The following is a 17,358-nucleotide window of genomic DNA, read 5'->3' on the forward strand; positions in this document are numbered from 1 at the left end:
TCTTGTGTTTAATATCGCAAACACGAATAATTAATAGAATAAAAGAAGTCCTTGATTCTTTAGCACTGCACATCATTTTCATTTTTTTATTTTCATTCACATATTATTCACTGCATATTCTTGTGTTTAATATCGCAAACGCGAATAATTAATAGAATAAAAGAAGTCCTTGATTCTTTAGCACTGCACATCATTTTCATTCACATTGATTATTCCAGAGGCATAATTGCACTGGAATCGTGCAAGTGTGAAGCAGGTGTCAGCAAGATTTCTGGATATGGCTGACCCATTCATGAAACGGGATACGCAAGCCTGAACTAGCTTTCTACGAAGATAATCCGACGAGCAAAAAGATTCTACGTAGTTGACCCAAGGGGTTGGATAAAACTACGAGGTACCGCGAGATGCGATACGTGTGTCCCAATTGAAGAACTTTTAATTGCGCACCGGCGTGCAGCTGCAATTAAGGAATCTCAAGAGGTCGGCCATCGTCGCTCGCGCAAGACTCGAATCGTTAAGCCGTGATATCGCGCGATTTAATCTCCACCAGTGTTCGTTTCTTTTCTCTCGGCTCGTTGCTCGTTAACCCTCTTTCTCTGTATTGCTTTTCCGCGTCTTTCCTCCTTTTTCGGAACTGGCAGCCTCGTCCGGTAAGCACTCGAATAATTTCTCAATTCAATTCCGCCGTTACTTCCTCTTCAACTTCGCTACTCCTGTCCGGAAACTTTTAAGATTCCCCTTCTATAAATCTCTTCAAGTGTTGTACGTCAGAAGTTTAGATAAATAGCAGAACTGCGCACTGAGAATGATTAATTTGCTATTTTTCATAGAAACTTTATAAATTCACTGCAATTCCTTTTTGACGATACAAATGAAGCGTATTTCGGTCACTGCATACTTTAACTTCTTCTTTTGCTTGTCTTTAAACATCGAAGATTCCGATATTAAGCTTCGTCACGTGCACTTTCTGACCCAATTGGGCACCAGATTTGGCAAGCGAATGAGTAGAAATGTCATCGAACGTCTGCAAACGTGTTATTTTTGACCACCATTTTGGAAGGGGTGACCCTTCCAGTCTCTGAACGTCCATGAGTCCAAAAATAGAACAAGGATGGAGTCATCGGGTAATTGACTAGCCTGTTCTAATCTTGTTAGTACAATTTGTCTCGAATTTGGATACCATTAACACCGACCGTGCACCATGTGCGAAATTCCCGCAAACTTTCGCAATAAGAACAAACTCTAATACCTATGTGTTTGCAATTGAATGTAATAACACAAGGTGTGTACGTCGTGCCAAATTCTTCGAATCAATGAAATAGTCGAATCGTTACGCGGCTCTAAATTTATTATGGAGGTTCGTCAAGATGAAAAGGGGCTGTTAAACGTTAAGAAACGCTTTGAAACGTTAGGAGGTAAGTATATCTGCCTACGCGCATGGACTCGGCTCCTGAAACCGTTCGCCGGCGGGCGTTCGCTCAATAAACTCGAAAATTGTTTGCTTCGCACACACAGTCTTTACTTTACACCTTTTAAGCGGTGTCACAACATTATCGACACCCACGTACGTGTCTACCTCTCGGACACTTTGACGTTTCACGTAGAGAAAACGCGCTCTTCTCAGCCTTGAATATCGATGGCGTTTCAAAAATAGAATCGCCATTACATTTTTACTTCTCCATCTTCTTATTATATCAGTCGTGTTATTTAATTTCTATGCTCTTCGGAAACTTCTACCTTCTTTAAAACGGCGAAAATTTAATTTCCATTACTTTTATGAGATTGTTAAAAACAGCGTAAATGCCACCGAAATAGAGAGTATATTGCTTTTAAATTTAAATAACTCAGACTGTGAAATGATAAACGATTGAAGTACTAAAAAGTAGAAAGCGATTTTTCACAGCGAAATACAGCGAAAAGAGTTAAAAGTGCTAGAATAATTTATTTTATCTTTTAGGACAATGACAAAATAGAGCTACGATTGTAGTTGGAAGAGATGGAAGATATATTTTTACCATTTATTTTTTCTGTAAGTCTATCGAAAAAAGGTAAACGCTGAGTTTTCATACCTTTCAGAAAATGAACAAAAATACATTCCTTGTTTTTACTAAAATCTTGTTCTATTTTAACTCCTCAATTGCAGCAGGGAAAAAAGAAAAAGAGCAAAATAGAGAGGTGAAGATTCATATAACAGATATGAACATTAAAATTAACTGTAAATTCTCTGTTTCTATCAAGAATCTTTACTCGTGGCATTCTTATACCATTTACCACTTCAACTTCCCAATTGCCACACAGATAAAATAGAGATAAAACAAAGTAAAAGATCGAGATATGTAAAGTGGAGCTTCTAGGTGAGTCTAATATCCGTAAGATTAATTTTGGAGCTGGTTTGGCCTAGAAAAAGTTGAAAGGAACGTTGCAGCTCCGTTCCGGGGGAGCGGACCCAGCCAATAAAACATTGTTTTGCCGTGTGTACTATTCAATGGCATGCGCACATACGTTCCGCGTAATATACGAGCTGGTACACGTACCGGTTACCGGGAGAGCATTCACGATGATGACGATAGTTATGAGACTTTCCTAATCTTCCCGGAGAATTATGAGCCTTCGCTGATTCACCGTGAAAGATATCGCCAGCCCGGCTTTTAACCTTTTAGCCAAAGGTAATCGAAGCGTGTCGAGTGTTTTCCTTCGATCGATCGATCCTGTTTCACGAGGTACTTTTCACCACTCAATTTCAATTTTCCGCGTACGCATACAGAGAATATCAAGAAATCGCTTCGTTTGGAATTTTCTACCGAGTTTTCTAAGCAAACGCGTAATCCGATCTAAGCTGATCGGTTCAAATCGATTAGACGTATTAAGCATGTACACGCATGACAAAAAATGCGTGTAAAAAGAAAAAATACGCCGTCAAATGTGGTCTAACATATTTGCCGTGACGGTGAGCGTGCCTGGAGAAAAATTCGCATAATTGCGTGGCAGGTGCGCTGACTTAATTGCCGGGCTTTGTACAAAGCAAGTGTAGCGCCACGAGGAACGTGATGCAATGCGTGGAATTTCGTTCCATGCATGTTTGATAACAGACTTTAAATGCACGTTTACTTATACCTGAACATCTTTACGAGATTATGATACGTAATGCAGAAATCTGACACTGTTGCTGAGATTAGGAAATACGAAGTCTATAAAAGGCCAGAAGTAATTCGCGTGGAAGAGTAATATACTAATGTAGACTAGAATTAAGCAAATTCCAAAGACACTCCTCGAGATCATCGGAGTCGCGACCTTTCATCTCCGTTCGAGTACTATTACATAAAGTTTCGTCATGTGAAAAATCGCAGAATTGCCAGGGGCTCGCTAATTTAATTGCCAGCTCTGGAGCGTGCTTGCTGATGGGCGGCGTACACAGTCCAGAACCAATCCGTACAGGTGTATAGTACCGATAATGGTACGGTTATAATAACAGACGTGGTGCGCTCGCATGATCGCGGATAGCTCGCACACGTCGTCACGTCTGCGTTAGGAATAACATCTTACAGTAACAAAAAATATTTAAAAAACAAACAAGACTCTTTAAAAAAACATCTATTAATCGTGAAAAATACAAAAAGTGACAAAAAATCCAGAAAGTGATAAAAAGTTAAGTTTTTTATCTTTATCGTGTGATTCCGACGGTACGCTCATTTTCGTATAAATGAGAGAGACAAACACGCGGCAAAGTTTTCGCCTAGGCGAGTTTTAGGAGCGCGGAGAACGAGCAGCGAGAATGGCCAGCTTCATGGACGCATTCATTCTACGGAATATCGCATTCGCGATGCTAAGTGGCGCTTTAATGAAATCGCTGCAGCACGCAACCACGGGTGGTAGCACGCTTTACTATTATTTAATTGCGCGCCGCTATTAGCGCATGATTTTTAGTCTGTGTACTTAATTCGCTTAACGACGCCTCCGAGTTGCTACCTGAAACAAAACGACCCTCGCGTGGGACTCTATTTTATCGTGAGAGGACTTCGCTCGGGATTCTGATTGCCTGTTTCATTATGGCTCCCTGTTTGATGCACGTTAATGTCTTATAAGTATGTGAACACTTCTAAATTATTTTAGATTCTGGTATCGATTTTTTGAATAATGAATATTTTGCAACTTCTACATACATGTGAAGATTAGTTTCATATTTTAGCAATATAATTATGGTATATACCATATGTTACACTACTGTTAATGAAAGCTCGATATGTTTTCTATAACACACATAATACATTCGAAAAAGTTACGTAAGTATTAAAATACTTTTCTAAACCATTATAAATTAGGTGACTACAAGTCTGTTCAATATTTCGATGTTAATGGGATTGAGATATATATCTCTAGCAACATTCCAAAACTTTATAGTCAGCTCTCCTTTACGGATAAACATGGATCTTAAGTGATATATTTCTTGTCTTAGTTTAAATTTGGCAGAGTACCGACCGAAGATAAAGAATCAACACTAAAGAAGCATTTTTCAACCACAACATTGAACATACACCAGGAACATCAACATTTTGATCGGATTACACCAAATTTAATTGTACAAAAACTCATGGACGGTAGTATATGTTGTAACTCGTTAGCAGACTTGACGAATTACATATTTTGTCAGAACAGGTGACGCGATATTCTAAAAAAAAAGTAAACGATCATTCGCAACAGAACGGTCGTAAATTTTAATCGGAGAAATTCAATTTTGACCGGCGTTTAATTAATTCGAGGATCAATCGCTTCTTGCCGTATAAATTAATTCGTCGTTCAGTTCCACCACATTGTTTTAATTTGATTTCGTTTAATTACAGACCAGGCGACGTTATTTGCATAAAAAGAGTGTTGAATAGCGGATATCGTTTCAAAAGAAGAACGTAGGAAACTACACGAAAGAGGATTCGACCTTGTTTTCAAGTCGCTTTTGTGCTTCGATAATTACCTTGATAATGTGAACACGTCTGCCACAGTGACAATGACAATTTTCGTCTGACATACTTTCCACGATAATTGAAACCTAGTAATTTGTAACTACTTAAGATCAAACCAGCAGTCATCCACCAGAATCATTAACTGTTCTCGAAATATATAACTTGGATCTGATCCAAAGAATCGTATGTATTCCAAATATTACTCATACAAAGGAACTCGACCACCAGACCTAAACAACTTCCTACTTCACGCTACTCACTCAGTAAATAATAGAAAATTCGAATTTAGTTAATTTTTACTGGCTGTAGTCCAAAATTCTATCCTTTCGAACGAACAGACTTGTATAAGAGAACTAGAAGCTGTCATTCTGCCAATTCAATACAATTTTGCAAAAATTGAGATATCAACCGAATGAAAACGTGTCAATCGAGAGATTCAAGTGTCAAGTGAGATTTTCTCGTCGATCTGATCCCTTCGAGGCCAGTCCTCTTCATCGTGACGATCGCGCACAAGTGTGTGTCACTTAACTATTGCGTTAAGAGTCAGCCAGCAGGCACGATAACAAGCAGGTAACGCGGCGTGGTTATTATCAATTTAATTGGTGAGTCGTGCGGATGTATCATTGAATCGATATAGTCGGCCGCGGGGCGGTCTGGGTCAGTCGACTCAAAGGAGCAGGTCTTCGACGAAGAAATTAATAAATCAAGGCTGGTTGAAAGGGTCAGCATGGTGCCCCTTTGTCATCTCAGGGTTTCGTATCTATCCAGCTTTATGGCATTCCAACACGAAAGAAATGCTCGCCCAATAATCGTTTTAACCCATTCCTCGTCCGACTCTCCTTTTTTCTTGTCTATCGCCTTTTTCTTCATTCTTTGTTCCCGCGCTCCATCTTCCTAGTTAAGCTGCCTCTCGCTGAACGCGACACGCTTATTAAACGCTTCGTGTAAACGTTGTCTGCGTTATCTATGAGTTCTGTCCTTTGTTTCCGTGATACAGAACTGTCGGAGGGATGGAAGGCAATTAGGACAAAGGACGGAGCTGGCTTGTCGCTAAATTATCGGCGAAGGAGATCTTAGAACACACGATTTTCCAATGAATGAAGAGATCACCAGACAAGATTACCATTTAGATATTTTCCTCTGACGCCCTTTTTTTTGTCAATGATACGTCTTCGATACAAAATCACGATAACTTCCTGTTAAGCATTAACTTCAATAATCTCCACTACTCATCATTTCCCTATCGAAATCTCTAAATTAATATTTACGTCATTGATCGTGCTAAATATATCTAACACAAGTGGATAAGCGTGTATACGGCGATTTAGTAGCACGTAACCGTGCCAGTAAAGTTAAAGAGCGGCCATAAAGTCGCCTATCTGGAGCCAGAATCCCTTCCAGATTTGACTCGAGGACCTCTTTAACACAGAAGAAAAAAGAGAAAACCATCGATAGCCGAATTGATCGGGGCCATGTGCAATATAATTGAAACGCAATATTAACACCCATCTTGCAACAGGACCACCCCGTCGGAACCTCTTCATAGACATTGAGGAGAAATTTTGCTTGAAAAATTCGTCGAGGGAAATACTAAGGCAAATCATACCTTGACGAGCAGGTGGATCGGCTGGCTGACGCTGAGTGGTTTGCCTCTTCTGGCCTTTCCGCCTCCGCCGCCCAAACACTTTATCCACGGCATTCCTCGAGTGTTTTCTCGCCTCTCCGTTGCCTCTTGTTCGCGACTCCGATTCTTCTCTTTCCTACTTCTCTCTTTCTCGCTTCCCTGCCAGTCACTAGCTCGTTCTCGTCCTCCTTCCGCAAATCCCTCAAGGCTTCCTCGGCTTTACGTTGTTATCTGCGTCTTTCGTTCGCTGCATCTCGCGGATCTTTTGAAAAGTTGGGAAAGTCGCGCGCTTTTAAACCGGATTCAACCCAGGACTTAATCCGAACCTTTAAATTTGTTCGCCAGGATTTTTCGTTTTTCTTTTCAATGAAAATTTCCTTTTCGACTATTCTATGAATTCTGTGAGTCTTTCCTTCTACTTTGAACTTTTCACCGATTCATCACTGATTCGTTAATAATTCTATGTATCTCCAAGCGCAGACCACGTACGTCGTGATTTTGCATCGAAACGAAGCGTCTTGACTGCAAGTTAATTAGCTGGTCGTACTATAGATCGTCCCTTAAGCATGATTTTCATTCGTAATGTATCGTGGATCGATTCGTTCAGGCACAATCGAGGCAGGTTGCGATAAGAACACAAACGAACACAATTCTTGCGAGATGATTGACAAAGCGAAAACACAGCGTGGTGGGAAGCATTAACGTTTCCACGCTGACTTTTCTATGCTGACTTTTCCACGCGTCGACGTAGCACTAACGACGACGTCCTCTCTCGCGCGCGGCTGCCGCGACACTGCCGACTGTCGACTTTGCTATCGTCGATTTTATACGCGCCTTGACAGCCTGGGTCACCGCGTCCCTTATCTTCGTTTCGTCGACTCTTCTGCGATCAACCTTTTCCACTAATGACGATAATATTTCCCACAAATCGCGAGAAATATTATTCAATGGTTATATATGACTGGTGCGATTTACGAATTTTTATTTTTTTGAGTTAAAGCGAGATCATTTTTATCACTTGGATTATTATAAGATTTTTCAGAAGTTTGATATTAGAAAATATATTCACTAAAAACTTCGTAGACTCGTAAGAAACGAGCTTGAAGGTGGATTAGCTTCTGGTAGTTGTCATCGCACATTCATCAACCTGTCTGATCATTTCTGCGTAATCTCATCTCATCTTCAATTTCTGCGTAATAAGCTTCAGGGATTATCGGGTAACTCGACGATAGATTGCAATTTCTTCTCAAAATTCAAGAAACCTTGCACCGTTAATTCCGTAATATTTTAAACTTCAATTGCTCAAACAATAGATACTTTTAAGCCAGCTGTCAGCATTTGAAAATCCTCTTTCAAATTTTTTTAAATGTCTCAACTCAAGAGAAATATTTCATCATTGATATACAATATCTTCAATATTTCTGTATTTTCATCCATTATTTGCCCATTAATTGAAATTTTGAAATGGAGGAACGTCAAAATGCAGTGTCTCGTGTCGTAAAGTAAATGTATACGCGTGAGAATGGAGCGGTGCGCGTGTCGAGCGACTTGATTTTACGAACGTCAGCTTTTCTCGACCAGCTCGACCCGCGGCCTGCCGTCGACTGACAGAAAATACCAGCCGGGACCCCGAAGAGCGCTCAGAGGGCCGGTACAGAGGGGCGGAAGGAATCGACAATCCGTGTCGAAACGCAGCGCAGCTCTCCGCATCTGCGCCTCCACTACGATCGCTGGCCCTGCTTTTGTGACGATTTAACAGATGATCGAACCGAAAACGATCGAACCTTATTATTCTTCCTCGACAAACAACACTTTAAAACCATTCGATACAAGATTCGATATAAGATTCGATATAAGATTCGATAAATTCGTTTAGAGCACTTCTTGTTTGGTTAGTTTATTTGCCATATCTTTACGATATTCGTCAATAGGGCATGGGATTACTTGCCGATGAGTTGAAAGAAAATCACACGTATACCCATGATTCAACCTTTTTCGAAACGAGGTCGAAGTTTTATGAGAGGCAGGATTTTATACCTCGTCAATATTATTTCATGGTATTTTTTACAGATCGTTTCAAGGCTCGTACACAGATGGAAATAGATAGATGCATTAGGCAACGCGTATAGATGATTGAAACTTCTAGCAAAGATTGTACACTTGTACAAATATTTTCGTGTCACGAGTCAACCCTTCGGCTAATGTCCACACATACTGGTTACATTTCTTATTCTTTCCCCTCTAACCACATCGATCATTTGTTTCCTTCTAGATGTTACTACATTCCTTTCCATCGTTGTTACGATCTAGATACATAATAAAGTACATCGTTACGATCTGTAACAGACACATAACAGGACGTATCGCACAAAAAACTTTCTTCGTACCACCGTGCTACCCTTTATAAACCGGTATCTATGGTTTATCGTCCGGTCAGTAAATTCAAGTTATGAGAAGATGGTAACGGTGTCGATGGAAAAACGCCAACGTGGGTCCTAGATGGAGGCAAATTACGTTACCACGTGAAACAAAATGCCCCGTATGCTGTACTGTGTCGTACAAGCACGATATCAACGGGAAGCATGTTTACATCTCGTCGTGGTGCAGCAGCCGAGCAAATCTTTACGACGGGAGCCTATAAAGCCAGTGCTGTACCACGTATTTACACACGAGCTACCATGGATCGAGCGATGATCGAACGGAAGTCAAGGTAACGAGAGCTACGAGGAATTTCCTTCTACATCTTTCTTTGATGCATCGAAACGCATCGCGGGTCTGGAATTTTCGAGTGATTTATGTAATCTTTGCTACGCCGACGATGTAGTAGACTGAAAATACGAAGAACAAATAAACACGATAACAGACCAGTGGCGCTTAGTTTATTGTACGTTTAACCGTGTGTAAACCCGGGGTGAAAACAAGAGCAATTAATTACCGAATAGACATATTTTAACAATCCATAGCGAACATTGTTTATTTCCTACTAAATGAGATTTTAGTCGTACGTGTTTACGAGTCCCTTGATCGTCCATTTAAAATCGCACATGCTATTAATACTGTTCGATTTGGAATGGGGAGATTAAAATGTATCTCGTTGCGATTAATGATGTAATTGCATGAATATTTTGCGTTTAAGATAAAATATTTGAATTTAGTAGAGCATTTATCTAATTCATAGCATCATTGCGTTGGTAATTCAGAGTAATATTATGTAGTCTATAATTCTGAAAATAAATCGCTGTAGCGATACCGAATTAGAATATCTGATACGAGTGGAATATTAATATTTACGCTTTCTAAATTTGCATATTATTTACTTCATTCTTTCCGCCGCAATAATTATGTTAATAATATTGATATTTAATACATTGTATAATATATGCAGTGGCGAGCGTATAAAAGACTAGGTTACATGGATGGAAGGCTCTTCAATTATAAACTAAATTAAATTGAATTATATGCTCGCTGCTGTATAGCAAGACCACAATTTTCCCCAAAATACTTTACCAACCTTAAATAATTCAATAAAGAATTTCTCACTGTATACTAAAATCACAATTTTCCTAAAAACACTGATCTATCAAATGGAAATAATTCGACAAAAAATGTCATTTTCATTTTATATTTCTGAACAAAACTATTTCGAGCTCAAATAATTCAATACGCAAGTTCATTACTATACTGTACATAGATGCACCTAATTACGTTACACATGGTCATTACCTAGACACGTTACCACGTTGCACTGGCAATTACAATCGAAGCTGCCCTCTTTCACGGCCACGGAACGAGATTCCAGGGCCTGCAGGACCCCGCACAGATAAATCATCGGCTTCTTCGAAGTGTCTCTCCTTTCTCGATGTCCGCCGGCCGTAGTCGCTAATTAAGTTTGCACAACGCTGCTGGTGCCGCTTCTGGCCGCATAACGAGGTGTGTGTAACTTTCTGTTCAGCGGGAGGTAATGCGAGTGGAATACTTAATATCGCGGGCACCCGGCTTCGGATCTCTTTCTGGGCACGTGCTGCTCGCCTACGGCCAGAAAGGGTTGGATCCGGAAGCTAGCAGCGTTTTCTTCGTTTCCACGAAACACAACTGCTCGGGGAGAAAGGAAATTACCTACAGCGTTGCAGAGAATCTTCCATGGAAGTTCCTTCACCATCACTGAGAGTAATAAGCTACGCGAGTGTACTTTGAAGTTTTCTAAACTCTGGGAGTTTTTAAAATTGCGATGGTAAACGTTCAGTATATTTTGCAACACTTTATTCTTTGAATAAATACGAGTTAGGTAAGATAGGACTATCGTTCCTGTGTTTGCCATTTTTATAAGCACATTCTCTCGTATTTTCACAGAACCATTCTCTCTGTACTTTACGGTGTTGTTCGATGTTTCTATTCGTAAGATTTTTCTTACAATATTTTCTCTTTTCTTTTATTATTTTAGATTGCTTTCTGATATCCATTCGACTGTATTCTTCTCTCCTTATTGTTGAAACTTTCTTCGCTACAACGAGATGCATACAGCCGCCACAAAAACTATTTACGTTGTAATTATTACGTATTTGTTGTAGCATTGACGTGCTGATTAATTAGGTCCAGGTATATTAAATTTCACAAATAAGAATATGTGCAGGCACGTTTTATAGGTACTGTAAGTATTGAAGTCGTTATGAACCGAACTTTAACAGGCATATTCGATGAAACAAATTGTAAAGAACATTTATATCTCGATTGCGATAACTAAGAATTGTTAATAATACAGATAATAAACAATGAAACTATTACTTTTACGAAATCTCTATTGAATTCTATACAATTATAAAAAATTGTCTGCAAATTCCTGGATATTTTTAACTATAAATCCTACTTAAATAAATCCTATCAAGAGGAAAACACTTCATTTTTTACCAACTTCTAATGCTCCATAACGTACTACATGCAATCTCCTGATCTTCTAACTTACAATTTTCAGGAAAAGTATTCGTTCCAGGAACAAAACCTGCCACAAATTATTCCCAGAGAAGGGATCGTAAAAGTTTCTGGCCGCCGCGAAAACTGCGATAAAATAAAATTTAAGACAGCGTGCTCCAACTTACAGACTCCAGAGCAAGTGGGGGAGATCGTATCGGTTGCAAACGTTCCCTGTTTTCCCTCTCGCGTTTTCGACGCATCCGCGTTGTTACTTTCCTCTCTAATAGTACAGCTTGGAAAGCCATCTTTATAGGGAAAAATTAGGCGCGCGAGGTACTGTAAAACGCAGGGAAGAGAGAACCAGGCCAGAGGATCGTAAAGAATCGGGTCAACCAGAAGATGAGAAAACTTTTGCCCTTTTCTTTAACGCGTCTCATCGAGGGTTGAATAACAAAATCTGAATGTTAAAACGAGAAATCGAACTGGTTCATCTACGAGGAGTGCATGTAAATGAAACTAAACGAAGGCCTCGCGTGATACACTTGGTACGCCATATGGTACGTCACATTTCTCATTTTTCATAAACGAACAATTTCTAAATTTAAGATGCCTTGTCATTCTCTTGGACGTATAAAAAATATTAATGACATTAGAATCATACAGATGAATATGAATTAATGTCAACTGAAATGACAATTAACCCAATGTTGTTCGTTTTTTACGAAACATTGTGAACTTGTCACCTTTCAATTTATCATTGAATTCAATTCAATTCATTTCGTATTAAAATACTTGTCTCTATCCACCAAACGATATAACAGTCAGACAGTTAACAAAAATGGATTTATCTTCGAATGATAAAACTGATCTTCGAATCATTGATCTTCGAATGTAATACAGGCCTTATTGATTCGTCTTTTGTGCTGGTTAGAAAGTGTTAATGACGTACACGGTCGTAAGAGGTAGTTGGGCGGTGGTTCGAGCGAACGAAGTTGTTTCAGAAACCACGAGCCAAGAGGTCAGCCAATTCTGGCGATGCTCTTGCGTTAACTTTCGTGCTACGTCAGATAGCCAAATGGCCTGTGTGCTCCGCATTGACCTGCATTTTCCTGTGCTGCTTCCCTTTTACCCCTTGTCTGATAGAACGTTTTCGCCGCTCTTGTGTCGATGGTCCGATAAAGAGGCAACTAGAGGTTTTGATTAATGAACGTCTCCGGTGTTTTCCAAGAGTAGAACGCATCAAAAACGATCGTTTATCAAACACGCAGTTTTTTGACGATTTATTGACTCAGACGAAAAAAAGATCCAGACGAAAATTTTCCAAGGAAGACTGAGGAGATAAGAGCAATCCTTTCAAAAAAGGTGTCGTTACTTTTTATGTTAGAGCAAGAGAAAACTGGTACCATTCCTTTGTTTTTGGGATATGGAATCGCACTTGTGATGTAGGTTATAGATCAAATACAGCGAAGTTAGACTGTACTTCTATCAAAGTTAAATTTTACGCTTCTACTTCATCTCCAAATTGCAAGACCGTAAATTACTAAGAATAAATCATATAGGTACAATATTTCAATGTCTTGCTAGGGATAGCGCCTGCAGCAGTAAATAGGTAATAGCTAACGTACGTACCCGCAAAAAGAATCGTACGGCGAGCAGTTAATTGAAATAACTACAACGAGAAAAAGTTTTTATAATTTTGCACAAGTGGTACTTTTGCCGCGTGGATAAAATTTCGAAAGCATATTACCTGCGAATTCGCACGATAACGATGGTAATACACATAATCGTAACCGAGTGGTTTCAGAGGCTGCTATTACACCGGAGTGGAACTATGTACATGCACTTTAACGTGTATCTATGAAACACGATGCAATATCGAAGCGTATGTTCGCCGAGTCTCATATCGGAACACGTACGAACGTCGTACATCATGATCGGAAACCACGACGCAACTTCTGTAAAGCCAATCCTTTATTTGCTCGGTCTGTCTACTTCACAAACAGAGAATCAAAACATCGAAAATATTTCCTGGACACGTGTCCGATCGTAGTTCTCGCTATCCGCTAGAAATTCGTGGGGAAAAGATTTATGAAAGGCGATATGCATATCGAATGGAAAATCCAGCCAAAGGGACAATTTATGGGCCATAACTCATTCTCACGATACTCAATTATGCCGTGAAAATTAAAAATCCGACGGGACCGAATCGCCTGGATAAATTTCACCTTTGTTAATTCCGATTAATAACGAGCTTCCCTTTCAATTCTCGATAATAATTGGTACTTCCGACGAAGCTTCGTATTTTCGAAAACCAGCCTCTGTACCCAGATTCCATGGCCGGACATTGCAGCAAAATCGATTTCACGCCATCACGTGTTTCATCGTTGAAAACACACTCAGGTACGATGTGTCTCAGTGTGTATGCGAAATGGTTTAAAATCTAGAACGAATTTAAAAGAGCTTCGAGAAATATATCGTTACTGAAAATGTAAAACCGCATCCGTCTGACGGTTGGCAAATATTTTCCCTTCTCTAGGTCCCTTCCCTTTGTTTCCTCTACCTGGCGCCAGAGATACTTTTGTGGACTCTATGAGGACAACGAAAGACGAATAGCCCTGTAAAATGTGACTATTTCGCGCGCCACTTTCGACTTTCTCGTGGCGTGGCTGAATTGTTAATGCAAATTGCGAGAATCGTGTACGGAATCTCTATAGCCTCGTTTGCAATTAATTTAGAGAGATCTTTGCATTGTGTTGAATTCTCATTAAAATAGACGTGATATTTGTAAATTTCTGTCATGAGAAAGTGGTAACGGCTAATCACTTTAATTTTTCCAATGCAATTAATTGTTCAGTGCCACTAATTAATAATCGACTTTATCTTTTCTATCCTTTCTATCTTTTCTAACAAAGGATAATTATCTTTATCACCCGGCACTGTTTCTCTTTGATCCTGGCATGAATTGTTTTACTAATTCATAAGAAAGGAATATTTAAACCAATTAACAAATTTGATTCTCTCCAAACGATTTCTTTAGATAATTTTAAAACTCGTATAAAAGAAATAAATTCTCAACAAGATTCGCCAAATCATCGTTCGTGGGTGGCAAAACGTTTCCACCTCCTAACAGCTTAAAAATAATTCAGCTGCTTGCCGCTCTGTCTTTCCATTCGCAGAATTTTTCTGTGACTCTCGCAAAGGCAAACAGAGGCAAACGAAGCGATAAAACTGAGCTCATCGACCGTACTAAACGCTCGCCGATTTACGCGTTTCCGGTGTACACGCCACCGTGATTTCTTTTCCCACCAACCTCCCTTTCTCTTCGTGTTTCAGCATCTAACATAAAGCGTGGGCAGGAATGCGCGTCCTGAGGAAAAAGGGACGGTCACTTAATGGTGGAACGACTCGCAAGGAAACAGCTTTCTCGCCTTCTCGATCCTCAGATTAGAATAATAGGGATACCATCCCCCGGCGATTCGAATTAATCGATCGGAATTTATGGCCAAGGAAAATTTCGCACGCAAGCCACGCGACATAAATTTCGCGCTCGATAAAGTTGCAGATTTTTCCATTCAACCATAACGATTTAGTGTTCCAACGATAAACCGTTCCCATTAACCACGTTCCTCCTTCTTCGTCGCTGTTGCCTTCTGGTGGATGGTATCGATGCGTTGGCGTGATTTATCTTTGCTTCTTTGTCCGGAGCTATTCTCGAGCCATATCTTGGAAAAATATCCATCGTTTAATCTTCGATATTTTCTGTCTCGTCATAGAAATATTCGTATACTGTTCGTTATACTGTTTCGTTCTTAGAATATCTAAAGTTCTAAAGTTTATCGATTTTGTCAAACGTTAAAAGTCCAACGGAAAATTTCGAGGGCTGGTTTTTACAGTACAAAAGGTTTAGTTTTTTATTCTCTCTACCAAGTTTAGAACGCTCAACATCCCACAAAAATAAAGTTTCTGCGTTCCCACGAAAGCATAACAGAAACCTGCGCGCAGGCGGAGTTACTACTCGAGGTCTTCAAAAATTATCGTGGAGACTTTCGTTTCAGGAAGACTCGAGAGCGTTCGCCGCAACCGCAGTAATCAAAAACTACAATGAATGTTTCCCGGTTGCAATTAAGCGCCGGCGTCCGCGTAATTAAACTGCTGTTTATCTACGAAACATTCCTCAACATTATGTCAAGATAGAAAGTCTCGCAAAAGCCAACGATTCGTGGATATAAAAAATAATTCGTCCATTCGATGCTTAAATCAACCATGGTGCCATTATGTCATAAAATTTAAGAGCTTTTAACGAGAACTACGCTTGTCGAACTTTTCAATTATTAAGATAATAATATATTTTTGTAGTCAGAATTTAGACTCATATAAGATGATCTGCATCTTAAAATTTTTTGTCGAATAAAAAATGACAAGGACTACCAAACATTTTTTTTATATGAGGTTTGCATCGTAATATGATGAACTTTTTCTTTTAATTCAGAATATATTTAACAGAAATTAAAGATTTGTAATGTTTTTTCGCTTTTCTGAAGGGAAACAAACATAGACAAAAATCGTTCTTGCTATGAACCCCTCAACTGGTTACGGTATAAAAAATATTGTATACGATCAGTCAGAAGAAAAAACAGAAGAAACGAAAAGAAATATAAAAATCATGTATGTGCACGCGATAATAAAATTTAGATAGCGCTAGATTTTAACCAACGACGTCAAAGGTTACGAGGTGGCGAGACGTGCGGATTAAACGCGCCAAGCCGTCTAAATTACACGGCGGATTAATCGAACCAAGAGTAAATAACGTGAATTAACGACTTCGTGTAATGAACAGATAAATCAGTCAGCCGATTGCGTATTGAGATACTTCGAACAGGCCCGCAACTGCATTAGAACCACGAGAGAAAAGTGTGTAGAAGAAAGATCGCTGGAATGGCCCGCTGGCACACCGGTTACTTCTGCGCTATGTAATTACACTATCGATCAAAAGTTTGGGTACACCTACGTCGTCCACGTTTCACGAATGACTGTGAGCGAAGGTATAAATCGTGTGACCTCTTCTTCGTTTGGCGAGAAAGGAGAACGGAAAGATTCTAGAAAATGGTACTACCAAGTAATTCATAAGACGTAGACTTACAAAGCGGTTAAAACAAAAGAGAAATATTAAGCTGTAAGTTACTGACTCATTGAAAAATTAAAGAGAATCCTGTTTCATGAAAGATTAAATATACAGGAATTATACGAAGCACTTTAAATAGTTTGTAGAGTTCACACGTGTGAGGGAGAATACGAGAAAAATTTTGAACACTGCTTGGTATTATCACGAGACCCATAAACACTAATTAGTAATAGAAGAAGATTAAAATAAACAAAAGGTAATAGGTTCCATTTTCCATAATTTCATGAACCCTTGAAAAGAAAAGATGTTGCATCCTGTGCTTTCATGAACATCTGAGAAAAGTCATACAGAATTGAGCGCATGAATCAGTAAAATTCCTAAATGTCTCACTAGATTACATATCCAAGTTTTTAGCCGATGATATAGCGCATCTTATATGATGAACACCGAATAATTGGATAATTGGAGGTCAAGGTGTAATGGCGATTCCTGATGTTCTCTGTTCGGGGAATTAACGAAAAAAAAACTTCGAACTGACCGCTAAATCGAACATATCATTATTATATTATAGGTGGCTTTCGCGCCTTGCCGCGAACCAGTAACGGGATCGTGGGATAAACAGCGTAGGGCAAGGGATACATAAGTGCGGACGTTATGGTGTCACGTGACACGGAAACCATAAGGCCGATCTCGTGTGTGCCCCATGGTACGATACGAGGTCGATTCCCGTTATTCTTGTCGGAATTCCA

At 39.5% G+C, this 17,358-nt stretch overlaps 1 protein-coding gene across 6 annotated transcripts in view; it reads right to left on the reverse strand.

Moving 5' to 3' along the window:
* The window catches only part of LOC117231650 (tensin-1), a 181,594-nt gene extending 173,442 nt beyond the window's left edge, over positions 1–8,152 (reverse strand). For 2 of the 6 annotated variants that reach the window (XM_033490281.1, XM_033490278.1), the window contains exon 1: positions 6,562–8,150. In XM_033490281.1, coding sequence (XP_033346172.1) covers positions 6,562–6,654 — 93 coding nt within the window. In that variant the 5' untranslated portion in view covers positions 6,655–8,150. Of the gene's footprint in view, positions 1–6,561 lie in introns of all 6 variants that reach the window. The other 4 variants (XM_033490280.1, XM_033490279.1, XM_033490285.1 and 1 more) reach the window with 4 other exon arrangements.
* Between the last annotated feature and the right edge of the window lie 9,206 nt (positions 8,153–17,358).

This window comes from Bombus vosnesenskii, unplaced genomic scaffold (genome assembly GCF_011952255.1).
Source record: "Bombus vosnesenskii isolate JDL3184/JDL3185 unplaced genomic scaffold, Bvos_JDL3184-5_v1.1 scf7180000013273, whole genome shotgun sequence".
In the NCBI taxonomy this organism is placed as follows: Eukaryota; Metazoa; Arthropoda; class Insecta; order Hymenoptera; family Apidae; genus Bombus; species Bombus vosnesenskii.